Source organism: Alnus glutinosa, chromosome 8, assembly GCF_958979055.1.
Source record: "Alnus glutinosa chromosome 8, dhAlnGlut1.1, whole genome shotgun sequence".
NCBI classification, from domain to species: domain Eukaryota; kingdom Viridiplantae; phylum Streptophyta; class Magnoliopsida; order Fagales; family Betulaceae; genus Alnus; species Alnus glutinosa.
The window spans coordinates 16,269,858-16,297,482 of NC_084893.1; the positions used below are offsets into that span (position 1 = coordinate 16,269,858).

The 27,625-nt window shown below is 42.0% G+C and overlaps 1 protein-coding gene across 2 annotated transcripts in view; it reads left to right on the plus strand.

Moving 5' to 3' along the window:
• Positions 1 to 27,625, plus strand: part of LOC133875937 (uncharacterized) — a 68,511-nt gene that overhangs the window by 20,068 nt on the left and 20,818 nt on the right. For both annotated transcript variants that reach the window (XM_062314217.1, XM_062314216.1), the window contains exons 6-7: positions 16,781 to 16,920; positions 17,512 to 17,757. In XM_062314217.1, the coding sequence (XP_062170201.1) occupies positions 16,781 to 16,920; positions 17,512 to 17,757 (386 nt within the window). The remainder of the gene's footprint in view (positions 1 to 16,780; positions 16,921 to 17,511; positions 17,758 to 27,625) is intronic.

The following is a 27,625-nucleotide window of genomic DNA, read 5'->3' on the forward strand; positions in this document are numbered from 1 at the left end:
TCATTTGTAACGACCCACCCCAACGACACAATATTGTCTGTTTTTGGCTCTCCAAAATCAGACTTCTCAGGAGGTCACCCATTCTTGTACTATCGCAGAAGCACGCTTAACTGTAGAGTTCTGATAGATTTATAACCATCACGGCTTTAAAACGCGTTGTGTCAAGAAGGGTGTGAATATACATATAAGTACATACCCATTCTATACGCAGACAATGTGGGATGTCACATCCACTGGGTGGCAAATTCGCATAGAAGACAAAACATCGTGGATTCTTTAGTTGTTGACAGGTCCATGTCTGTAGATTCTGCAGATATCAAGAAGCTTATTGTGCAATTTTACAATTGGCTGTACTCTAAATAGTTTAGTTGGCGACCAAAATTGGATGGCCTTTCTTTCCATTCCATTGGTGTGGATGAGAGTGCTTGGTTTGAAAGAGCTTTTGAGGACAAAGAAGCGTTGGAGGTGGTGGAAGACCTGAATGGTGACAAGGTCTCGAGCAATGATGGCTTTTGTATGGCATTTTTCTTGAAGTGTTGGGAGGTAATGAAGGAGGATATCATGGATGTTTTCAAGGAGTTTCATAGCTGAGGGAAGTCTTAGAAGAGTATGAATGCAACTTTTATTTACCATATCCCCAAGAAAGCCGGTGTTGTGGACATCAAAGGACTTTCGTCCTCTTAGTTTAGTGGGTGGTGTTTATAAAATTATTTCTAAGATCCTAGCATACTGGCTGAAAACGGTATTTGAAATATTATTTCTAGTTCCTAGAATGCGTTCATCAAAGGAAGAAAAATTCGGGATTTAGTTCTGGTAGCTATTAAATATTTGAATAGTCGGATTAGATCCTGGGAACCTAGGGTGCTGTGTAGATTGGATTTGGAGAAGGCTTATGACTAGGTTAATTGGGAGGGAGTTTTTGCTATACTCGTTTAAGAGATGTGGCTTTGGGAGAATTGGAGAGCTTAGATAGCACATTGTATTTCTATGGTATGGTTCTCTTTCTGGTTTTTTTTAGTAGTTCTTGTGGATTAAGATATGTGATCCTTTATTGCCTCTATTGTTTGTGGTTGTTATGGAGATTTTGAGAAGGATTATGTTTGCTCCAGTGGATAGGGGGCTTTTATTAGGTATTCGATGGAGTCGAGGAATAATGATGAGCTTGTATAGGACCTGTTTGGCAAACACCTTCATTTTTTCTCTAAGAAAGTCAACTTCAAAACATTCAACTTTTTATATCACATCAATCACTTTTTAACAACTTTCTTCACTTTTTATATTTATATCAATTGCTTTTTAACAACTTTTTTCACTTTTCCTTACAAAAAATTCAAATCTTCTTTCTACTTTATTTTTTTTTGATAAGTAAAGTATATTCAAAAGGTGCAAAGGGGCGCAACCCATAGTACACATGACGTATACAAGAAGCCCCTAATTCAAAGAAAAAATAGAGCACCTATCTATAAATTCAAAAAAAGAACACTCATGCATAAGCTGAAATTTTTCTCTCCACATAAACATCGTTTGTAACATCATTCTCTTCAAGTTCATCAAATCAATCTCACAATCTTCAAAACAGTGTGCATTTCGTTCCCTCCAAAAACACCACATCAAACACAATGGAGCCATGCGCCAAATCGGTATCAGTGTCTGATTACCCTTTTGCCCCCTCCAACTCCCCAACATATCTTTCACCGACTGCGGCATTACCAACTCCACCCCAAACATTTGCATAATCATCCTGCACAATTCTGTAGCCACCATACAATGCAAAAACAAATGGTCAATGGACTCTCCAGAACTCTTACACATAAAGCACCACTCCATCACAATAATGTTTCTCTTTCGTAAATTATCCAAGGTTAATATTTTCTCTAACGTTGCCGTCCAGACAAAGAAAGCCACTCTCGGGGGGACCTTAACTTTCCAAATACTTTTCCACGGAAAGGAATACTGAATAGGACTAGATAAAACCTTATAGTAAGACTTTACCTCAAATGATTTCTTTCGCGCTGGATTCCAACACATTTTATCCTCTTCCTCACTTCTAATTTTTAGAGTGTACAACATCTCAAAAAATCTACTAACCGCTTCGACCTCCCAATCATGAACTGGGCGAGAAAACAAAATATTCCATAGAATTGTGCCATTTTGTCTTTGCATATTCTCCTCCACCTAAGCATCCTTGCCTCTAGCAATGAGAAACAATTCTGGAAAAAGAGTCTTCAAAGGAATCTCCCCACACCACACATCATGCCAAAACAGAACTTTCGAACCATTCCCTATCTCATATCTCACATGAGCTGCAAAAGCATCCCATCTCCTCCTAATACTCTTCCAAACTCCAAACCCATAAGAACCCCCAACCTCCTTAGAGCACCAACCACCCCTCATACTTCCATATTTGAAGTCCACCACCTTCCTCCAAAGAGCATCCCTCTCCAAAGCATATCTCCATAACCATTTACCCATCAAGGCTTTATTGAACATAACCATATTTCTCACTCCTAACCCCCCCGAAACCTTAGAAGAACATATCGTATGCCAATTAACCAAATGAAATTTAAATTCATTTCCAATACCGCCCCACAGGAAATCTCTCTGAAGTTTCTCCAAACGATTAGCCACCCCCACTGGAATAGGGAAAAGAGATAAAAAATACGTAGGTAAACTTGAAAGAGTTCTATTGATCAACGTTAACCTCCCACCTTTAGATAAACACAACCTCTTCCACCCCGCTAATCTAGCTTCCATCTTCTCAATAATGCTATTCCACATATGAGCGTCTTTTACTTAGCACCCAACGGAAGACCCAAATATTTTATCGAAAGGGAGGCCACACCACACCCAAGAATACTAGCCAATTCCTCCACATCCCCTACCTCACCTACCGGAACCATCTCAGATTTGGACAAATTAATTCTCAAGCCTGAAGCTGCTTCAAAACAAAGCAACAAACACCTCAAATCTCGGATCTGGTCAGCAATAGGATCACAGAAGATCAATGTATCATCTGCAAATAATAAATGGGAAACCATCATAGCATCGTGCGTGCTCGATCCCACTGAGAACCCCAATAGGCGCCCACTATCCACCGTCGCATATGTCATTCGACTGAAAGCCTCCATCACCAACACAAACAGAAGCGGAGACAAAGGATCCCCTTGTCGAAGACCCCGTGAACTACGAAAAAACCCTGAAGGCGACCCATTGATATTTATGGAAAAACAAACAGTGGAAATACACTGAGCAATCCAACCACGCCATCTCTCCCCAAAACCACATCTCTTCAAAACATAAAGCAGAAACTTCCAATTTACATGATCATACGCCTTCTCCAAATCCAACTTACAAATAATGCCCGGAGTTCCAGATCGAATCCTGCTATCCACGCATTCATTGGCCACCAAAACAGAATCCAATATTTGCCTCCCCGTGATAAAAGCAGTTTGATAATGAGAGACAACCTTCCCCAATACCGCCTTCAACCTATTTGCCAGGACCTTTGAGATGATTTTGTACATTCCACCTATTAAACTGATCGGTCGAAAATCCTTGATATCCACCGCTCCGGCCTTCTTTGGAATCAGCGACACAAAAGTAGCGTTAAGGCTCTTCTCGAACTTTCCACTAGTTTGAAACTCCTTTAGCATCGCGATAATATCAGTCTTCAAGAACTCCCAACACTTTTGAAAGAAAGCCATAGTGAAACCATCAGGCCCAGGAGCCTTATCTCCTTTGAAATTCTGTATAACCGCCCAAATTTCATCTTCCTCAAACTCACGTTCCATCCATATTCTATCCTCTTCATCAATGGAGAGAAAAGATAAATCATCCACCCTTGGTCTCCACTGATATTGCTCACTATATAGCTTCTTATAGAATTCCACAATGGATAACTGTCCTATCATCAGTCAATTGTCCATCCACCACTAGAGTCTCAATCGTATTATGTCTTCTATGTGAGTTAGCTAGCTGTTGAAAAAATTTAGTATTGCTGTCACCCTCTTTTAACCACAAAGCCCTAGACTTCTGTCTCCAACTCACTTCTTCAAGAAAAACATGCCGCTCTAAATTTCTAGAAAATTCTTCTCTCTTGGACTTTTCTTCTTTGGATAACGGCCTCTCCTCTGCAATCAAATCCAGCTCACACAGACCCTTTTCCAGCTTCTTTTTATTAACCCCTAAATTCCCAAACACCTCCTCATTCCATTGTTTAAGATCAGTTTTCAATGCTTTTAGCTTACTGGCGAACACAAAGCTAGGCGTACCTTCATACACATAAGATCTCCACCAACTCTTCACCAGCTCCTCGAATCTTTCTGCTTGCAACCACATATTCTCAAATTTAAAAGACCCCCTACCCCGTCTCCCGACTCCACACTCCAAAAGCAGTGGATAATGATCCAAAAGAATCCGAGGCAGATGTCTTTGAGATACCTCAGGAAAATATTCCTCCCATTCTGTAGATAGCAAAAATCGATCAATTTTGGACCAAGAACGGCAATTTGACCAAGTGGATCTCCCCCCAACCAGAGGAATATCGATGAGACCCTGGTCAAAAATAAACTCAGAAAACTCAACCATAGCCTGGGATGATCTCGCTTCCCCCCCTCTTTCGCTCGGATACCGGACAATGTTAAAATCCCCTCCCATACACCAAGGCATCTCCCAAATATTCCTCAAACCTGCCAATTCATCCCAAAGCCCTCTTCTATCACCATCATCATTTGGCCCATAAACACCCGCAAATCCCCAATCAAAATTTACTGACACACTACGAAACGCACAAGCTACCACATACCTCCCCACATACTCTTCAATCTTCTCGACTACTCTTCTATCCCACATTAACAAAATACCTCCCGAAGCCCCTCTAGAACCCACATACACCCAATCCACGTATACACAACCCCAAACACTATGAACCATCTCCCTAGTAATTACCTCCAATTTTGTCTCTTGTAAGCATACAATGTCTGCCTTCCACTCCCTCAACAACCCCCTAATCTTCGTTCTTTTCTCGAGCTCATTCATGCCCCGTACATTCCAAGAAATGATCTTTGGCTTCAACATTAACAATTACCAACCCTCCCCTTCCTAGGCAACCTAGACGATTGACCTCATTTCCCATCATAATTCACCGAACACTCTAACCTCTTCACTTCACGTTGTCCATGGTTCCCAAAAGCACTTAGATTATTGTCGTGCCTCACCCTATCGGAATACCGATGTGCTTCAATAACATTGAACAAATCCATCAACTTATCTTCAAAACCTAGACAAGACATTCCTACAACTTTACAAAAACCTCTAATTCTCTCAATCACCCATTCTGTAGACATAGGGTCATCTCCTAATTCTTTCTCCAAAATTGCCAACGGTTGTACATCCAGCATCTCACTTCCCCCAAAAACCTCATCTGTCCGGGTCACCAAAGCTAAAATATTAGCCCCCTCACCCTCCTCCCGTAATTCATTTTCACACCCTACTTCATCCACTTCCCCAATGAATTCCTGCATTTTTAATCCCCTGCTCGGTGCTTCTATCTCTCCCAAACCAACATCAGATTTTGCCTTTCTCAGACTCTCACTCCCCTGCTCACCCTCATCCTTACCTTCTCCTACACCAACACTCAAAACAGAATCCAGCTTGTACTTACCCGCCAGGTCAGTCTCACTGCCATCGTGAATCTGATCCTCCATCTTCTGTATTTCTGCCAGTCCAGGACTTGTACATAAGGAATCATGGGTCTCATGCAGTATAATCTCCTCTCTGGCCTTTCTCAAACCCTCGGTGACCCCATCAACACCCTCTGATTCAGCTCTGTTTTCCTCCATTATTTTCACCAGTCGCACAACCCTATTCCCCAACATTCTAGACCCAGTTCCGGGAGGATCTGGATCGGAAACCACCTCCAGCATCGTCATCTGCGTTTTCTGCCTTTGCTCGACCGTTTCCGCCACCGTCTCAGTCGTCACTCCAGTCTGGACCGTCTGCCTGGACTGTGTCCGGCGCTTATACGTTATCTGTGGGCTTCCACAATTGTCTTGGTGGGCTACTTCTTTTCCTTTAGCCTTAATCACATCTTGGTCCTGCGTCATGAGGCCCAATCCTTCCAGACCCACTTCGTTTTCTGTTTGACCTTGTCTTGGGCTTTCGGTAAGCTTGGCCTCATCCCTCAACAGGCCCATCTCGAGTAAACCCAACCATCTAGTAGCTTCTTCTCGAATAGAAACGAGCATTTGTTTAAAGTTGGCCAGCTGTAGTTGCCTCTCCATGGAGCCGTTTAGCATGATTTGCGCTCCAGCACTCTCCATGCAATCTCCTCCCGCCTTAATCGTCGCCTGCTTCTCCGTTCTTGCCAAAATTGACATGGGTTGCTCTCCGGGAGTTCTCAAAGTGCCCCTGCTTGATTCTCCTTTTTCCAGCTCACTGCCTTGCCTTACCACCACCGCCGCAAACGTTCGGCCATCATGGATTGCCGGCTTCGTCACCTTCATCGGGGCAATTGGTATCTTTTAGCCTATTTTCCCCCCAACAGCTTTTTTCTCGAAAAATTTCTCTAATTTCCTCAATTGCGCTAGACAATTGGCCCAGCCGCTACCCTATCATCCCTCTGGTAACATCACGCACGTTCGTCTACCACCATAGCCATATTCTGAGAGTTCCAAAAATCTTCCATGAGCATTCCCTCTCCGTTCCAGGATATGCACCGTAGAACCCACTCGGAATGTCCTGCAAAAATCTCGTATCTCCCCACCCTGCCTCAATTCCTCCATTGATCTCCTAAACCACCCTACACTTAACTTATTCAAGAACACTGCCCTGAAGAGACCCTTGTTCCACTCTGCTAGCCTTATGCCATCCCCAACACAAACGTCAGATCGAAACTTGAAAGATTTTGCCTCAACGTAGAAATATCCGACATAACCCATGATATGAAACTGCTAATCTACCACCCAAAACGCTCTCTGCAAACTAACATTGAATGTCAAAAGTTCACTCGCTATCTACCCCTTTGAAGCATGCCAATGGAACTTGTCTCAAAATCCAAATTAAAGGAGCAAGCCTCAGAGGTCAAGTTTTACAACAGGTGCATGCCAAACGTCACAGGCCAAAGCTTGTCTAGGACCTCTGTGCTTTACCATGGACGCTTGCCTCAACTCCCAAACTAAGCTCTTCTAGCATTTTTGAACTTACTCTTCAAAGTCTTCTTTCTACTTTATATCATATCAATAATTTTTTTTATTACTATTAAAAAAAAATCCCACCTAAAAAACCTTTATCAAACACACCCATAGTGTCTCATCCATTGTTTGTGGATGATAACATTGATTTTTTGTGAGACAAATAATGAACCACTTCGTCGTTTGTGATAACTATTTTTATGTTTTGAGGTGGTGTCAAGATTGAAGATTAATTTGGTTAATTCAGAGCTAGTTCTCATTGGTGATGTAGAAAGTTTGGATTGTGTTCCTGGTTGTAGAGTGTCATCTTTGCTGATGAAGTATTTGGGTCTTCTCTTGGGAAATTTTTATCAGGCTAAATCTATCTAGAATGATATTATTGAAAAAATGGAATGTCATTTCGCTAGTTAGAAGAGACTTTAGTTGTCGAAGGGAGGTAGGTTGACTTTAATAAAAAGCACTCTTTCCAATTTGCCTACTTATTATTTGTCTCTTTTCCCTATTCTTGTAGGTGTGGCTAGTCGACTTGAAAAACTTCAGAGGGACTTTTTTGGTGATGAGTTTGAGTTTCATTTAGTTTTTCGGTCAAAGATTTGTACTCCGATGATATCCGGTGGTTTGGGGGTAAAAAACCTAATTCAGTTTAACCGAAATCGTCTGAAGAAATGGTTGTGGCATTATGCTATAGAGAGGGAGGCTTTGTGAAGATTGGTGGTGGAAACTAAATATGATAGCTTGGGGAGAGGTTGGTGTTCCAAGGTGGTAGCAGGGTCTTTTGGAGTGGGAGTGTGGATTTAAGGATAGGGTTGGGAGTTTTCTCGAGTTTTGCTAGATATGAGGTAAGAGATGGGTCCAAGATTAGGTTTTGACAAGATTTGTGATGTGTGGGACAAAGGATATCTTTTCTGGATTTGTCTAGTATTGCACGTTGTAAGGACAAGTGGGTGGCCAATCATCTGCAGTTTCTTAATGGAAATCTTCACTAGAATATATCTTTTACTAGACCAATGCTTGATTGGGAGGTGGATATGGTCTCTTCTTTCTTTTGAACTGCTGTATTTATTAGATTAAGGCAAGGCGATGGGGATAAAATATGTTGGATCCCTTGCAAAAGGCGGAAGTTTAAAGTGAGGTCCCTTTATCATGTGCTGTCTATTTCTGCTAGTTCTCTTTTTCTTTGGAAGGTTATTTGGAGAGCTAAGACCTCATCGAGAGTGATGTTCTTTGTGTGGAGAGTGACATTAGAGAAAATCTTGACTTTGGATAACCTGAGGAAGAAGAACGTCATAGTGGTCGCTTGGTGTTGTATGTGCAAGAAGAGTGGGGTGCCCATTGATCATCTTCTTCTCCACTTTGAAGTGGCACAAGATTATGGAGTTCACTTTCTGTCTTTTTGGTGTTGATTGGATTATGCCTAGAAGGGTAAGAGAGTTGTTGGCTAGTTAGAGAGGTCAGGTGGCAAGCTGTAACATTTTGGAACTATGAAAGATGACTCATTTGTGCTTAATATGGTGTATTTGAAGAGAGTGGAATACAAGGAGCTTTGAAGATCTAGAGATTTCGGTGGTAGAGCTAAAAAATATTTTATTCAAATCCCTTTATACATGGATAGCAACGTCTGATTGTCTACACTATTTTAGTTTTTTTTATATTTTGGAGTTTTGTTATTCTGTTTTTCCCTATAAGGGGTTTCTCTTATATACTTCTTGTGTTACTAGGGTTGCGCCTCTTAGTGCTTTCAAATGAGATTGAATTACTTTTAAAGAAAAAAATTGTAAAACTCTAAAAAAATATGGAACAAAGTGTTGAAGCAACATGTATGTATGTATGTACGCATTATACATGCATGAACAAGTTGCTTTGATTAAGAAAAGAGAGCAAGTTGCTCTTGTTTTACACTTTGACTCCAACAAATGGTCCACTGAGGAAACCTTTGTAAATATCATTATCATATATTGATTTATTTTTTTATTTGGTTGGATATTATCTTAAGAATGAGCTCTTTGAACAGCATCCTGAGTACTGTAGCAGCGTGAACAGTACCTCAAGTATTGTAGCAGACAGTTTTTGGATTGTTTTGGTTCCTAGATGATGATGGATTGACTTAATCGTTTTTATGGCCGGGAATTTTAGGGCTTAGAAGGAAATCAAGGTTGGACTGTGGTGTTTGAAGGCTGGATTAGTTTTTGAAAATTAACAAGAGAAGAAGAATTTTTTTTTTTTTTTTTTTATAACTAAGCAAAATTTTATTAAAGAAAAAAGTGTAAGGCAACCCTAAGTACACAGGAAGTATACACATGAGTAATCACAGCTAACCCACAAGGGCCACAACAACCCAACAAAACCCACAAAACCTAAACCCTAGAACCCGAAAGATACACCAAAAAACAACCCGCAAAGGAACCAAACAAAAACACAAGGAAAAAAAACCAAGGGCCCGCAATACAACCCACAAAACCCACCAAGGCTCACAATCCTATATCATGTGAGCCTTGCCTTTCCTACGCCTAGAAGAAGCTTCAACGTTGCCATAATTTTTTTTTGATAAGTAAGAAAATTTCATTAAAAAAGCTTAAGGCGCCCCTAAGTACACAAGAAGTATACACAGGAGCAACTTAACTAGCCCACATGAAAAACCCAAGAAAACCCATAAGAAACTACATACCCACAACACCCAAAACCCACATGAAACCCAAGAAACAATAGAAACCCCCCAACAAACACCCAAGATACAAAGTAACCCCATAATAAAATAAAACCCAATAGAACCCCCATCCAATACCCAAGATATAAAGTAATCCCCCATAATACAATAAAACCCAAGATTCAAAAGAAACTCCTCATCAAACACCCAAGATACAAAAGAAACCCCCCATCAAACACCCAAGATACAAAAGAACCCCCCAAGATACAACAAGACCCAAGATACAGAGAAACCCCCCCTCATACAAAAAAAAACCAAAGAAGAAAACTCCCAAACAATACCCCCAAAACCCATACAACAATACCCCAAATACAAGAAAGCAAACCTAAAATACAAAGAAAAGCCAGAGCTACAGGAGGAAAAAAAAGAAGAAGCAGTGGCGCGTGGAGCCACGCGCCCGGTGCGCCACCGGCGCGTGTAGACATGCGCAACCGGATCGGCGCGTAACCAGCCGGAAGGACCACCGGAAGAAGCGGAAATTGCCGGAGAAGCCATCGTAGAGGCGCGAGTGAGCAGGAGAGATCCCATACGCCGCAGATCTAGCACCCAAAAAACAGAAACACCCACGGCCATGTGCGCCGGAACGGCGCGTGGCGGCCACCTGCAGCAGTGCCGACGGCGGAGAAGAGCCGGACCACGACGGGGAGTCCTCTGGAGAGGCACGTGGACGGCGAAGAGGCCCCAAAACCCGTAGATCTACAACCCAAGAAGAGCATGAACAAAAACAGCCACCCACAACGGCGCGGCGGCAACCATAGAGATGGCGACATCGGCAAGGACCGGAACAAGCCGGTGAGGTCACGAGCGGGGCTCGAGCGCGCCGGAAAACCCAACCACTGAGAACTACCCCCAACAAAAGAAAACCCCAAAACTAAAAGACCCAAGCGAAGAAGAAAAGCTAAGAGAACCTAGACCGGAGAGGAACCAGAAGAGGAGGAGGGAGGATGGGATATCCCATCCTCCCTCCCACACAAGCGAAGTAGAGAAGGCTAAGGGTTTTTTGAAAAGAGCGGGACGAGAGAGTCTGGAGAACAAATTACAAATTCTATGTTGCCATAATTGATGGAGCTTTGCAAATTCAGGAGCTTCCTCTTGGCTTATGACTTCTGGCGCGCTATCATCTTCTCTCCCAGAAAATCTTCTTCCATGGCATCCCTGATAGCCAAGGCCTCTTCCCCAAAATCATCATCCACCGCCCAATCCAAGGGCAATCCATCCCAAAAATCAACATCCTCCTCCCAAACCACAATCTCCCTGTTGTGATCAAAACCGATAGGCCAAGCACGAGATTGGGAAAAACCATTTTCCTCAACGGATGAGGGAATGATACAATCTCTCGAAGGGGAGGAAGAGCCTACCACCCCGACATCGATGACCTCTCGAGGCGAAATAGGAGTGACTGAAGCAGTCAGGCGTGGGTCGAGAAACCCCTTCTTAAATAGACCCTGCTTCACTGGAGGCTTAGCACCTGAATCTTTTTTATCAAAGCCGACAGACATCTTTGAGGCTACCAGAGAGTCTTCTAGTAACACATCATTCCACTTTACCGAATGCCTTCCCTGAGTTCTTTAGCCCTCCTATAGTAACTCTGAAAAAGCTTAGAAACCTGCAACACGAGGAGAGAAGAACACAGCTTCACTCCTAACTCAGCTGCCCGAGAGGGAGAAGGAGGAGCAAAACAGGGCTGAGAAAACCCCACAGGAGAGGACTGAGGGACCATTGGAGATGCCAAAACAGCACTAGAACTGCTCGGCATAGGGAGATGATTCAAAGGAACAGCCAGAGACACCGGAACCAGCTACCCCAGCGCCGGCGAGGGGAGGAAGCCGAACGGCTTGGAGACTGGAACCTGGCTTGACCCATCTTCGGAAGAAGACAGAACCTGAACCGCCTCAGGAACTGCCCGCGATGTGGACTCTGGCCAAGAAGAATACCCAGGAGAAGTTGACGGCGCCGAGCCCGCAATCTCTGTAAAATCCGGCTGGAGAGAAGTTAAAGGTTTGGGTTTCGGCAAGAGCAGTCCCAACCTAACCCTTCTGCACTTAGGGCCCGAAACGGGTCCAGCAGCACAGCCCAAAATCTTCCCAATAGTCCGACCCATAGCTAAGTTAAAACCGAGAAACATCTGCAACCACATATGCAAATTTGAATTCAAATTACCTGGAACTGCGCCTCGGATAGAGTGAGTAGCCTCTTACCCAACGGATAAAGCAACGAACCCAAATCCGTCGGATTAGACAGAGAGCAGCGAACTGGAGCTTGCTGCTTGCCCGGCGGACAACGAGATTTGTCCATGACCAATGAATCAGCCAGAGGGAACTCCAAAATTGAGCAGTCCACTACCGCTCTAGGAACCTCAGGGACAACACTCCTCAGTGCCGGAAAAAGATCAAGGGCACGCGGTTCAGCCAGTGGAGCCCTCAACCTTGAGCGACGACAACCCTCAAAGGGCAACTCCTTTGCAATAGAATCTGAAGCCGACCTAAGCACTGCAACATACGACGACCCCTTCTGCTTTACCGACTCATCTGAGGAGATGATCCCACGATCCACCGAGGCAAAGAGAGAAGCAGAAACCAATCTCAGCTTGCTGAAAAACTTACGCCAGCCCCATCCTCTGTGACCCTCAGGGATCATAATGAAACCTTTTCGACAACCCAACCCATAGACTGCCTCCTCAAAGTACCGGCCAGCTTTATTTTCACCTCTACGAGCAATCACAAGTTTAGACCCTTCCCTGAATTATTTGACGAAATCTTGAACTGCAGGGAAATCCAAGAGTCTCCAACGTCGATGCTAGCCAATCGGAGCACTGGGTGCTCAAGATGATCGCGCCGAAGAAGTTTTTTCTCTTCTCGTCCACCCGCACAGTCGAATCTCCCTCCACAACCAAGATAGAAAAGGACTTCGACTCCACTGGGAAGATCCTTTCCATCACAGACACTCCCGAACTCAGAAGACCAACCCAGAGAATGAACAAGAAGAAAAAAAATGATAAATCTAAGCACTACAAGTAGTTTTCCTGAGCATCATACTTGATGTTTTCTTGGCATCACACCTTAGGGGAAGGATTACACCAAGCAAACCTCAAGAACATTTTTTTTTTTGATAAGTAAGTGCAAATTTTATTAAAAAACAACATAAGGCGCCTCTAGTACACACAGAGTATACAAGAAGAAAACCTCAAGAACATAATTGTTGCAAGGCTTTCATATACTTGTTTTCTATTATACTGAAAGCTTTACCTTAGTATTATTATAAACAAGTACACCTAATCATAATAGGATTTGGATTCTGTTGGATTTGATTACGTAGATCTACAAGGTTTGAAGAGGAGAAATTTGGAACATAGATTACAACCCATTCTAAGAGAAATCTCAAAAATGAGGATTTGAAACATAGCACATTAGACTCGCAATCCTCAAAGAGTCACCGATTTCTTTCTCTCCAATTGATCTACATTAAATGCACTGAAATAACTTTCTAAATAGCCTCTTATGAGTTTCCCTGTCCTTGAGTCTTCCAACATGGTATGGTGTTAATACGGTGGGTAACACGTGAGGTTAGTGTCAGCGGGTGAGGAGTGTTGTGGATGTCTATCATCAGATTCTATTTGCCAAGTGCTTGTTGGGGTCGAGAAATGGGTTATTTGGGATTTTTTTGTGTGGAAGCGAAATCTTGAGTTTCGGTCCGAGGTTAGCGGGGGTGTTCGATTGGCAGAGAGGAGTAGAGGAATTATCTCCTTTTTTTCCTGTACTCATACAAATGGAATTATCTCTCCCTTACCTTTTTATTACCTATCCCTTTCCATTCTCCTCTCTCCCAAAACAAAGTTCTACAATCAGGCTGATGTAAAGTTTCCAATTTCAGCACGAGTCATTGGCTTTCTCTTGGTAGGGATCAAGGCAGCCACCTAATTAATGGTGAATTTTGGATATCTTCCATTTAGAGTTCAAATGGATAGGTCCATTTGGATTAGGGAAAACGATCATGATCAAATGGCCATTGATATACCATAAATGATGTGTCTAAATATTGATGTAGAATGATAAATTTTCTTGTGGTGTATTTGTGGTCAATTCATCATTATTGATTTGCCACAAATCTCCAATGGATCTCCCCATTTGAACCCTAAATGAAGAGGATCCTATTCCATGTTGATTCTCCTTTTGCTTTTATGGATGATAGTGCCTATGTAATGAGACCTCTTATAAAAATGATTTGTTCCTGTTTGATAACAAATTTTACTAGAGTTCCTATGATTCATGGATACAAGGAAAATCAAGATGACTCGGTGGTACAAGAAAATAAAGTCAATCATTTTCGGGTTCAATCAATAGCTAATCTGTGTTGGTGACATTTTGGTGGCAGAAAACCATATAGAACTTTGCCTGTAGAGGTGAAAATAAAGCTGGTCGGTACTTAGAGGCGGCAGTCTATGGGTTGGGTGGTCGGAAAGGTTTCATTCTGATCCCTGAGGGTCACAAAGGATGGGGCTGGTGTAAGTTTTCCAGCGAGTTGAGATTGGTTTCTGCTTCTCTCTCTGCCTCGGTGGATCGTGGGATCATCTTCTCTGATGCATCGGTAAAGCAGAAGAGGTCGTCATATGCTGCAGTGCTGAGGTCGGCTTCGGATTCTATTGCGAAGGAGTTGCCCTTGAGGTGGTCGTCTCTCAAGTTATAGGGCTCCACTGGCTGGACTGCGTACCCTTGATCTTTTTTCGGCGTTGAGGAGTGTTGTCCCTGAGGTTCCGAGAACGGCAGTGGACTGCTCAATTTTGGAGTTCCCTCTGGCTGATTCATTGGTCATGGGACAAATCTCGTTGTCCGCCGGGCAAGCAGCAAGCTCTAGTTCGCTGCTCTCCGTCTAATCCGACGGATTTGGGTTCGTTGCTTTATTCGCTGGTTAAGAGGAAGAAGTCCCATGCTTCTCACTCTATCCGAGGCATAGTTCCAGGTAATTTGAATTCAAATTTGCATACGTGGTTGCAGATGTTTCTCGGTTTTAACTTAGCTATGGGTCGAACTATTGGGAAGATTTTGGGCCGTGTTGCTGGACCCGGTTCGGGCCCTAAGCGCAGAAGGGTTAGGTTGGGACGGTTCTTGCCGAAACCCAAACCTTTAGCTTCTCTCCAGCTGGATTTTACAGAGATTGCGGGACTGGCGCCGTCGACTTCTCCTGGGTGTTCTTCTCGGCCGGAGTCCACGTCGCCCGCAGTTCTTGAGGCGGTTCAAGTTTTGTCTTCTTCCAGAGATGGGTCCAGCCAAGTTCCAGTCTCCAAGCCGTTTGGCTTCCCCCCCTCGCCGGCACCGGAGTTTCTGGTTCCGGTGTCTCTGGCTGTTCCTCTGAATCATCTCCCTATGCCGAGCAGTTCTGGTGCTGTTTTGGCAGCTCCGGTGGTCCCTCAGTCCTCTCCTGTGGGGTTTTCTCAGCCCTGTTTTGCTCCTTCTCCCTCTCGGGCAGCTAAGTTTGGAGTGAAGCTGCGTTCTTCTCTCCCTGTGTTGCAGGTTTCTAAGCCTTTTCAGAGTTACTATAGGAGGGCTAAAGAACTCAGGAAAGGGCATTCGGTGAAGTGGAATGATGTGTTACTAGAAGACTCTCTGGTAGCCTTGAAGATGTCTGTCGGCTTTGATAAGAAAGATTCAGGTGCTAAGCCTCAAGAGAAGAAAGCAGCAAAGCCTCAGTCTCCAGTGAAGCAAGGTCTATTTAAGAAGGGGTTTTTCAACCCCCGCCCAACTGCTTCAGTCACTCCCGTTTCGCCTCGAGAGGTCATCAATGTCAGGGTAGTAGGCTCTTCCTCTCCTTCGAGAGATTGTATCATTCTCTCATCCGTTGAGGAAAATGGTTTTTTGCAATCTCGTGCTTGGCCTATCGGTTTAATCACAACGGGGAGATTGTCGTCTGGGAGGAGGACTTTGATTTTTGGGATGGATTGTCCTTGGATTGGGCGGTGGATGATGATTTTGAGGAGGAGGCCTTGGCTATCAGGGATGCCATGGAAGAAGATTTTCTGCGAGACAAGATGATAGCGCGCCAAAAGTCCAAAGGCAAGAAGGAGCTCCTGAATTTGCAAAGCTCCATCAATTATGGCGACGTTGAAGCTTCTTCTAGGCGTAGGAAAGGCAAGGCTCACATGATGTAGGGTTGTGAGCCTTGGTGGGTTTTGTGTGTTGTATTGCGGGCCCTTGGTTTTTTTCCTTGTGTTTTTGTTTGGGTTCCTTTGCGGGTTGTTTTTGGGTGTAGCTTTTGGGTTCTAGGGTTTAGGTTTTGTGGGTTTTGTTGGGTTGTTGTGGCCCTTGTGGGTTAGCTGTGATTGCTCCTGTGTATACTTCCTGTATACTTAGGGGTGCTTTACACTTTTTTCTTTAATAAAATTTTGCTTACTTATAAAAAAAAACCATATAGAAGAAATCATGACTCCAAAGGCAAATGGTTTTATTTTTATTTTTTTGTCTGTTTTGAAAACCTGGGGCTGCTGAGTAACTTCCTTAATGCTAAAGTTGCTATACTTCAATTCCATAACTCATTCTATTTATGCCGCATTTGGTAAAAGCTTGGATTTTTTTTTGGGTTTTCTTGCCCCCTCTAACTACCATCGTTTTTGCAATGTCCTCCCAATGTTTCAATTTTCGCAATGTTCCTTCTCCCAATGTTTCAATTTTTTTTATCTCATGGAGGGTATTTTTGTCATTTTGTAATGCGAAAGAGGGATATTGCAACCCCAATGGTAGATAGTGGGGGACATTGAAAAAATTGAAACATTGGGAGGGATATATTGCTAAGAGGATGGTAGTTAGAGGGGGGTTGAATGTAGTTCCCCCTCCCACCTCCCATATATTTTTTTTTTTCCCGTATAACTGCATCTCTGATTATATTGTTCTTTTAGGGTTATCTTGCACAAGTGCTTTCCTTTCAGTACAAACACCCTGTAGTTGCGATTGATGCATGTTCTCATCATGGAAGGATCACAGATAAACGTGCAGAACGAATTAAGAAGCATTATGCAGCTCAGATGCGTAAATATGAGTATGGAACGTGAACAATTGATTCCCTTTTTTTTTTTTGTTGAACTTTGTTTTCTCGTTTTTTATTTCAAAGTATTTTACTTGTTGACATTGGGAAGTCTATGGTACCTTCCAGGTACTACAGGGGCCTCAGTGCATCTCTCTTGTTAAGAAAGTGAAACTTCTGTTGATGTTTGCCACTGTGAATTTTGTGCCTTGATGAACTAGTAATTTAGGGTTTAATAACCTACATTAAAATGTGAAGTTATAAATCAAGCAGGTGAATTCAGTGGTATTTTGTCAGCACAAAAATGAGAAATAATTTCTATGATTTTACTGATGATACAATTTATCCATCATGGGGTCTTGTTAAAAATCAAGCAGTAGTTTCTATAGGCAATGCCTATTATTTGTTTGCGGAAGTAGTTAAGATGGCTACCTATCATATGTTGTCACATAGTCTACTGTTCTCTAGATGGTTCTTGTTTGAAGGTACCCTAGGTGGTTTACCCTAGATATATGCTATGATGATTGGGATGTCCTCCTGCATGGCTTTCACTTCTTGTCACTTGTTGACAACCCTTTTTTTTTTTTTTTTTAACCTGTTTTTTAGATCAGGAGACTGGAGATTCAATGCGCCTAAGACAATCACTTGCCGTGTAATGTCCATTGACATGTTGAAAGCCTTGACTGGCGTGTCTCCTCATAAAATTAATGCCGAGCAGCTTAGGTTATTGAAAGAAGATCACACAGAACCTGGTGGAGAAAAGTTAGACTCTTCATGCAATCCGGACAATGATATTTCCTTGGTACTTGCTGGGCTTCATGCTTGTGGAGATCTTTCGGTAACAATGCTAAAGTGAGTACCGAGGCATGTTTTAAAGCCCATCCTTTTACATTTAAGTTCAATGCATTTGTTTTTTGTTCCATGTTCCTAGATGTGAAGGAAGCTGCCTTCAGTAAATTTGGGAATTGCGGATATAAAATTTAATAACTGTTAAAAGCTCTTTGCCTCTCAATCTGAGCTTGATAATGATAAGGATGATGAGATGCTATTTTCAAAGAAAACCAGGCTTTTTTAGAGGAACTTATGGAAGAAATGCAACACTTACCTAAACCTAAAGTTTTCATCAGCATAGGTCCTGGGGAAAATGGGGGAAAGGGTGCCCTGAGAGGAGTTTGCCAGTCCTATTCTCTCTCTCAAACATATGGCAACAAGTCCAGTGATAAAAGCTGTCTAAAGAGAACACAATAAATGATCATATTCTTCTTTTTTTAATAAGTAATAAGACGATCTCATTAAAAGCGTAAGGTGCTTTTTAGTACACTGGGAGTATATAAAAGGAAATGCCCAACTAGAGAAACAAGCTAGAAAATCATTAAAACTGAAAGATAAGGGGGACACATAAGCCATAGTCTAAAGATACAAAGTGAGATAAAAGGAGGCAGATTGATAACCCGTCGAGGCATAACCCAAGACATCCCAAAGTGACTGAAAAGAGTAGTCCATAAAGTAGAAGCCACATCACAATCGAGAAGAAGATGGTCCACGGACTCCTCAGTTTTCTTACACAAGCAACATCTGTTTATCATGATAACATGGCACTTCCTGAAATTGTACAAGGTGAGTATCATTCCAAGAGCCGTTGTCGACGTTGGGTCTGCCACTGACACTTCTAGGGAAAGCGAGTACCTTTAGAACAAGCCAAGGAGTGGAAGAAAGACTTGACCTTGAATAAGCCTTTTTTAGAAGGGACCCACCAAAGCTTTTCTTCATCGCCTCTTCTAACTATAACTGAATGCAACACCTGGTTGAAAGAAGTAAAAACATCCACTTCCCAATCATGCCCCTCTTTAGCACTGCTCACATTCCACTGGTTGGAACCTCTCAAAAACTCCAAATTATTCGCAACAGAGGTGTCTTTCACAGAGGCTATTACAAAAAGAGTTGGAAAAGCTACCTTGAGAGTCATATCGTCACAGTACAAGTCATGCCAAAAGCTAATTTTAGTCCCAGCCCCCACTTCGAATTTGGTGTGGCCTGAGAAAGTCTCCTAACCTTTTCTAATATTCTTTCACAACCCCATCCCTGAGGATCTTGCGGGCACAAGGGGGCACCACCCGCCCAGTAAACTACTATATTTGGAGTCCACCACAATTCTTGACCAGGCATCTCTCTCAATTGCATAGCGTCACACCATTTACCTAGAAGAGCGTGGTTGAACATACTCAAGTTACAGATACCCAACCCTCCCTCAGAGATCGGAGAGCAAACCTTGGCCCAGCTAACTAGATGATATTTAAATTCTTCAGCTATCCCTTCCCATAAAAAGTCTTGTTGGAGCTTCTCAATATGATTAGCCACACTAGCAGGGATGGGGAAGAGGGACAATAAGTACGTAGGTAAGTTGGAAAGTGTGCTCTTGGTAAGGGTGACCCCTGCCACCCTTGGACAAATACATCATTTTCCAACTAGCCTACCAACGTTCCATCTTTTCCATAATGCCATCCCAAATATACTTTGCCTTGAAAGAAGCCCTTAGCGGAATACCAAGATACTTCAGGGGCAGAGAGGAAGTCCCACAACCCAAGATGCCAGCCAACTCACCCACAGGAACCAAAACAGACTTGGCCAGATTAACCTTTAATCCAAAAACAGCTTCGAAGAATAAGAGTAGAACATGGAGATAGCGACGATTAGGGTTAGTCCCACAAAAAACCAAAGTATCATCTGCGAACAACAATAAATATATACGGCAGGAGGCCTAGATCCCACAAAGAAGCTTGAGAGAAGGCCTCTATCAACAGTAGCAGTAATCATTTTGCGCAAAGCTTCCATGACTATTACAAAAACAAAAGGAGACAGAGGATAACTTGAGAACCCATATCTTGTATGTTCCTTGTATCCAATATACATGTCATGACCCAAAACCTAACAAGAGCCCAAGGTACGCAATACATTGCTAAGACCAGCATCCTCTACATATATATTTCTTTTTGTAATAGTTCAAGCCATGACAATATAAATGGATAACTTGCTGAACGAACCTCCAATAATTAATGTTAGAGCCCTAAAAGAAAAGCTTCAAAGCTTCCCAACTAAAATAATATACTCCGAATTGATGCACGTAGTTATGATAAACTCTCCAAAATGAAAAAAGGTAGCATCATGAATATAAGAAGTGAAAATTGAAATTGACTTCTAAAAATAAAGTGTGTGCAACAAGTGTCAACAAAAATTAAGTACAGCGGAAAATAAAAGACAGTTTTTGTTGACGAAGTGAAAACTCAATCAAGAGAAAAACTACTCCGGGGCAGCCAAACTCAGGAATTCCACTATTCAGAAGACGAAGCTAGATACAAGATAGTAACACTCACATATACCGATGCAGTGGTCGTACCTTGCTCTCTGACGTGTAACCCAACACGAATGCTTACCAACCAGGTCTCCTACCTGAAGGGGTCTTCAATGGAATCTTTTACCTTAGAGCCGACCTCTAAGATAGACTTCAGTTGTAGCGCAGCACACTTGTAACGGCTTCAGAGGGATTTTTAACTTCTCTGAGCTCTTGTGGAATTCAATACCGAATTCTTGCAGTTCTCAATGCCCATGGGCCTCTATTTATAGGCTAAGGTGCTGAATGTGCGACTGCTGTAATATGTACGGACGCTGTCCGGACGGTGAACCTAGGCCGTCCGGACGGACAACTGTGCAACAGGATTTTTCGAAAAATTTCGCTGAAAATCTTTCCTGTTTAAGAGCCGCGTCCGGACGGTGAGACATTGGCTTCCGGACGGTCGCATGTCCGCTGCAAGTAATTTCTATATAAGGCTTCGCGCGTCCGGACCAAGGGGGATGAACTTCCGAACGGCAATTCTTCAACACGCAATTTCCATATCTGCTATGCATGCACCCGGACCATGAGAGGCAGATGTCCGGACGGTTGAAGTCGAATCGGCAATTTCCTTAACTGATGAGCGCGCGTCTGGACCAATGCTGACTGACGTCCGGACGGTGATACTTGAATTGCGATTCTTGCCTTATTTATGATCGCGTCCGGACGGGAAACCACATCGTCCGGACGGTGTGTCAATCTTCCCATATTCTGAACTTGGAAAGAATCTGAAGCTGATCGATCACTAATGGAGGTCCGGACGGGCTGCTGAGAGGTCCGGACGGATGCAAGCTGGAACAGAAGCTTCTCGACACAGTGTAGGGTCCGGACGGAAAGATACGTCGTCCGAACGGATGATGCTAGTCTGTCTGGCGTCCGGTCGGGATGAACACGTCGTCCGGACGGATGGAACAGTGGACAGATGGACGTCCGGACAGGATGACATGTCGTCCGGACGGCTGACAGGGAATTTGAAATCTTCTATCTTTTTCGCAGTGCAGAGTCTTCTGAAAATGCTCTAACAAGTGGAATCCCTATTTACAACATCTTTACACATAAGTGATTTTGTCCAAACACAGAATGAGGCCAAAATACTAACAAGAAGAATTATTTTAGATGTGTTAAGAGGTTTGCATGCAAAATAGAAGGAGGTTGTTTCTCACGTAGCCTCTCTCCCCTCATACTACATATACATATATTGTAAAGTTCAATACAATGACCAAAATACCCGTGTAACATATTAACCCTAATAAACTCTTCTAACACTCCCTCTCAATCTAGAGCATATATATCATATAAGCCCAGCTTGGAACAAATAAACCCTAACTTCTTTCGACACAAAAACTTTGTAAACATATCAGCTAACTAATCTCCAGACTTCACGTATGGTGTAGATATATCTCTGCTTAGTATCATATCTCAAACAAAGTGACAATCAACCTTAATATGCTTGGTTCTTTCTTGAAAAACGGGATTAGACGAAATATTTATAGCAACTTGGTTATCACAAAACAGGATAGGAGTAGGGGTTGAGAATCCAATCTCTTGGAGAAAATGCTGTAACCACATAAACTCAGTGGCAGTCTGAGACATTGCCCTATTGCAACTACTGTCTGTTTCTTACTTTTCCAAGCGACCAGATTACCGCCTAAGAATGCACAATCTACATCAGTAAATCCTCCTCAAATTGTTTATTCGGTATATACAATTTCCCAAGGCCAAGAGCTTTTTTCAAATATCGAATAATATGAGTATCAGCTTCCCAATATAAAACCCTAGGAGCCACTAAGAACTGACTAACAACACCAACTGCATATGAGATGTCTGGCCTAGTAATAGTAAGATAATTCAACTTTCCATCTACACGACATTACCTACCAGGATCTTCAAATAATTCCCCTTCATCCTTTAGTAATTTTTTATTAGGATCGATTGGAATGTCAACCGGACGAGCACCAAGAAGACCTGTCTCTTCTAACAAATCAAGCACATATTTTCTCCAAGATAAATTGATACCTTTTTGAGATCTACCAACTTCAATCCCCAGAAAATATCTTAGTTTTCCCAATTCTTTTCTATGAAACTTATGCTGTAAAAACAGTTTCAATCAAGCAATTCCTCCTGAATCATCACCGGTAATTACAATGTCATCTACATATATCACAAGGAGAATATAACCTGCACTAGTATGTAAGTGAAATACTGAATGATCTATGTGGCATCCTAGAAGACCAAACTCCAAAACCGCCTCAGAGAATTTCCCAAACCACGCCCGCGATGATTGCTTCAGCCCATACAAAGCCTTTCTTAACTTACAGACACGACCTTGATAATCCCCCTGAGCAACAAACCCAGGTGGTTGCTCCATATAAACTTCCTCATGTTAGTTCCTATGTAAAAAGGTATTTTTGACATCCAATTGAAGCAAGGGCCAATCAAGATTAGCAGCCAAAGAAATAAGAAAATGAACAGAAGAAATTTTGGCAACGGGAGAAAACATCTCATCATTATCAATGCCATACGTCTGTGTTTAACCTTTAGCAACCAAACGAGCTTTCAACCATTCAATTGAACCATCAAGATTAAACTTAACATTGTATACCCATTTGCAACCAATCGTCTTTTTAGTAGGCGGTAAGGGAACAAGCTCCCACATCCCATTCTAATGGAAGACCTTCATTTTCAATTCCATAGCTTGCCTCCAACCAGAGTCCGATAAGGCATCTTGCACTATCTTTGGAATGGAAACTGAAGATAGATGGGAAATAAAGCAAGAAAGTGAAGAAGATAAAGAACTAGTGGAGACAAATTGGCTGACAGGATGCTGAGTAGTTCAAGAACGTTTACCTTTCCAGAAAGCAATAGGCAGAGGGTCCACTACTAAGGGAGACCTGGATCGGAAGACGAGAATGATGATGGTAGAGGTGTAGGAGTTGATGGGCGTGGCCGATTGGTATAGCTTGGGACTCGCCGGCTACACGTGGATTTTAAATTTATAAGTTTACCACTCGCAATAGTACGTATCGACTGTACTATAGTAAGGGTGATTGAACCACAGAGATTATTAGTTGTTTTGCGTAATGGAATATGGAAAGGAACGCATTTAACTTAACTTAAAAACAAAAATAAAAGTAAAGGTTGTAGAATTGAAGCTACAATGACAAGGTGAAGAAATAAAAGCGGGAAATGAAAACAAACGTAAAGAAAACTTAGGGTGTTGATCCTATCCAATCCTCCACCAATGCAAAGCTTAAAGTCTATATGGACCTTCCTAACATGCTTGATATGAGCGCGTAATGGGCGTCAACCATTACGACGATCTCGACGTGAAAACACTCTAGTTAAAACGTAATCATAAAGCACCTAGGTTTACATTAATCTACTCCACGTAAAGACTAAACTATAATTGAAAAACATTTACTCTACCAAAGGTGTGGAGTGACAAATGTTCCCTAGCTTACTACTCTATAACACATCCTAATGAGTATATACAATACATGAAAACCCTAATTAGGCCACAATGATAAGATATCTAGTTTCACACCAAATCATTCCACATAGAGTTAAACTACAATTGAAAAACAATTAGACTACCAAAGGGGTGAAATGATTGGTGTTCCCTAGCATATCCTATAAGGTGACTCTAATGAGAAATCATACATCATGTCAAATAGCATCATTGCAAAAGACATCATTCTTGTTTCCAAGAATGTTGGTTTTACTCAAGACTTCAAGAAAAACTCATAGACAAGTTAATCTATTTTTCATGAATAATTAGATTGGAATATTGATATCAAAACCTTTTAGCATGAGTTTTGATATTCTCTAGTCCTTAGCAATCATCAAACATCTAAAGAAAATCCTAAGAACATCAAGAACACTACATAGTTTTGGATAGGACTTGGATCAAACCCTAAGACTTAAATTAGCTAGACATGAATTTAAACTAATCTAGGCATGGAAATGAATGAAAACAGTAAAGGAACAAGGGAGAAATGAATTGAAATCAACTATATTAAACTTAAAGAAATTCGGATTACAAAAGAGGAAGAAGAAAACTAACTAGAATATGAAGAACAAAGGAAAAACAACAAGGAAACAAACTCTCTGGATTTCGGTCCAGAGAGTAGCATCTATGTAAATGAAAATACAAGAAATTGAAGTGATACACCTGAGCAAATCCGAATAAACCCCAAAAGATGCATGTTCTAACCTAAAACCCTAATCTCATATATATAGAGAATTGGATTCACAAAAGCCCATCAAGAGTTAATCCTAGCCGCACAAACAGAGCTGGTCGGCGTCCATTTCTGTCCACAAAATCCAACTTATGATTTGAATTGCATAAAGAATGCAAAGATCTGGAAATATCTGATTTTCTGGAAGATGCGAAGTCGATCGATCGAAAATATGTCGATCGATCGATAAGTCGATCGATCGAATTATTGACTATACAAATAGTAGATTGATCGAATTGCCTTGGACGATTCTTCAACTTGCAGGAAAATGACTAAAGTACTCTTGATGTATTTTCAGGTCTAATTCAAGTGTTTTGAATTAGATTTCAACTAAGACCTGAAAATAAGATAAAACACAAAAACTACGACAAAACGTTATATATACAATACGAACTAGGTCTAACAAATGCAAATAAAGGGGTCTTGAATCAAACAATTCAAGACTTATCACCGACACGTATAGACTCGGAGTGGAGTAGGCGAGCGTGGAGGCAACAAGACTGGAGGAGGAGAGGCAAACTCAGATAGAGACGGAACAAGCAGCGGAATAGACACTACATCAAGCTTAAGAGAAGAGTCACCCAAAGGAGTACTAACAGGGAAATAGGGAACGGATTCAACAAATGTGACATCGGCATTAGTGAAGTAGCGGTGAAGAAGAGGGCTATAATAATGATATCCTTACTGAGTTGTGGAATAACCAAGGAAGACACATTTAGTAGCACGAGAGTCTAGCTTATCACAACCAGGACCTAGATTATAACATAACACACACCCAAAAAGCCTTTAGTGGCAGGGAGAACGGGGGCGAAGATGACCATAATAGAGAATGAGGAGAGGCACCATCTAAGAGTGAGGAGGGCATCCGATTAATGAGATAACAAGCACTGAGAACAACATCACTCCAAAATTGTTTGGGGACATGCATATGAAATAAAAGACAACGGGAAACATCCAATAAATGATGATTCTTGCGTTCAGCAACACCATTTTGTTGTGGAGTGAGCACAGGAGGTTTGATGAATAATACCTTTATCAAACAAATAAGTGGCAAAAGAATGAGATGGGTATTCTTTGGCATTATTAGAATGCAAGATACGGAGTTTCTGAGCAAATTGAGTCTTAATCATGTTGCAGACGATTTGGAAAATAGAAAATAACTCAAAACAATTTTTCATTAAAAATAATCATGTCATACAAGAGAAATCATCCACAAAAGTCACAAAATAGTGGAATTTATTGGACGCTATATTAATGGGACCCCATACACCAGAATGAACTAACTCAAAAGAACTCGAAATCCTACGAACAACTCTGGATAGAAAAGAGACATGTGATGTTTACTGAACTAACAAGCTTCACAAGACACAGATACCTCATGATGAAGACTCAGGACTTGATGCTTCAATGTAGGGAAAGAAGGATGACCAAGAAAACAATACCACTGAAGAGCTAAGGTGGATGACTGCAAAGCACGAGAGGAAGATGTAGGTGTGAGATCTAGATAATATAATCCACCAACTTCATGCCCCATACCAATCATCCTCCTTGTCTTGAGATCCTGAAAAATGCACAAAGAAGGATAAAAACTAACAACACAATTAAGAGCATTGGTAATTTTACTAAAGGATAACAGATTAAAAGGAAAACCAGGAACATGGAGAACATAAAACAATATCAAGACTTATATGTGTATGGCTAAAGTCGGTCACGTGGGAGAGGGAACCATTAGCAAGGGTGACACTGTGAGGTGTATCAACATGATGATAATCAAAAGGGGAAGTAGACGAACGAGTCATATGTTCATTGGCGCCATAATCAATAATTCACGGGTCGCTAGTGGAGGATAAAAGACAGTGCGATGCAGTACCTGACTGAGCAAGAGTGGCAATGGAAAAGGAAGAAGCCCGCCTATGGGATAAGAATTGAGCATACTCATCTTTGGGAATGGAGATCAGATCATGCTCTAGAATGGTGCCCGAACTAGCTGCTGGTCCAAATGGGAATGGAGAATCCTCTTGAAAAGAAACTTGATTGACTGACTTTGATGGTGTGCCGTGTAAAGCCCAATAGTAATCCACAAAATGATTACTACGACCACAATGAGTACATTTTCAAGGCCCACGACCTCCAGTTCGACCACCTCGAAAATCACGGCCACCACGAAAACAACGCCCCCCACGGAAACTACCAGAACCACTACGGGCAGCAACAAAAGCAGCACGATCACCATTACGCTCATAACTCAACTGAGAGTCATGATCAGAGAGAGTAGCACGTTGAATTCGAGAAAAAACCTCAGGAAGTGATGGGAGGTCAAAACCACCCAAAATTTGTGTACGAACAGACTCATACTCGGAATTCAAACCAAGAAGAAACCGAATCACATCCACATCTTGACATTGCTTCATTTTTTTTCAGGTCAGTGGAGAGTGGCTGATACATGTCCCTTTCCTTACTGGTGGTCACGACTTGGTTATAGTACTCATCCACAATTTGAGCACCTTGCTCAAGCGCAAAATATTGTTTACACCTCATAAATTCGAGTGATATTCCCAGTACCAAATATGTTGAAGATGATCCCAATATCTTTGGCAGTAGGAAGATAGAGACATGAGGATCCAATGTGAGAATCAATATTGTTCAATAGAAGAGCGATAATTTGATTGTCTTCTTGGTCCCAAAGACTCGCTGAGCGAGTCACCCTCTTTAGAGTCTGGAGGTTTCCCTGACAGCAAATGAGAATACAAACCTTTCCCCCTCGGAAAGAGCTCTACGGATCGCGACCAATAAACATAATTTTTTCCATTGAGTTTCACAAATGTCATAGGAGCAGTAGCCAGCGGAGCAAAAGGGATTAAATTTGATTTACTAGTCATAGTGTGGTGGTAGGGCTGAACAAAGGCCAAATAACTACAATATCTTGCCAAAGAACCAAAGACAGCATAGGAATAGGCCAAAAAATCACAAAACAGTCCAAACCAAAGCAAAGTAGCCAAGAAAGTGCATAAAAGGACCAGATACATGCTGAACTGGCTGTAAAATAGCCTCGGACTGAACCGGCCTTTGAATGAACTGAACCGGCATGAACCGG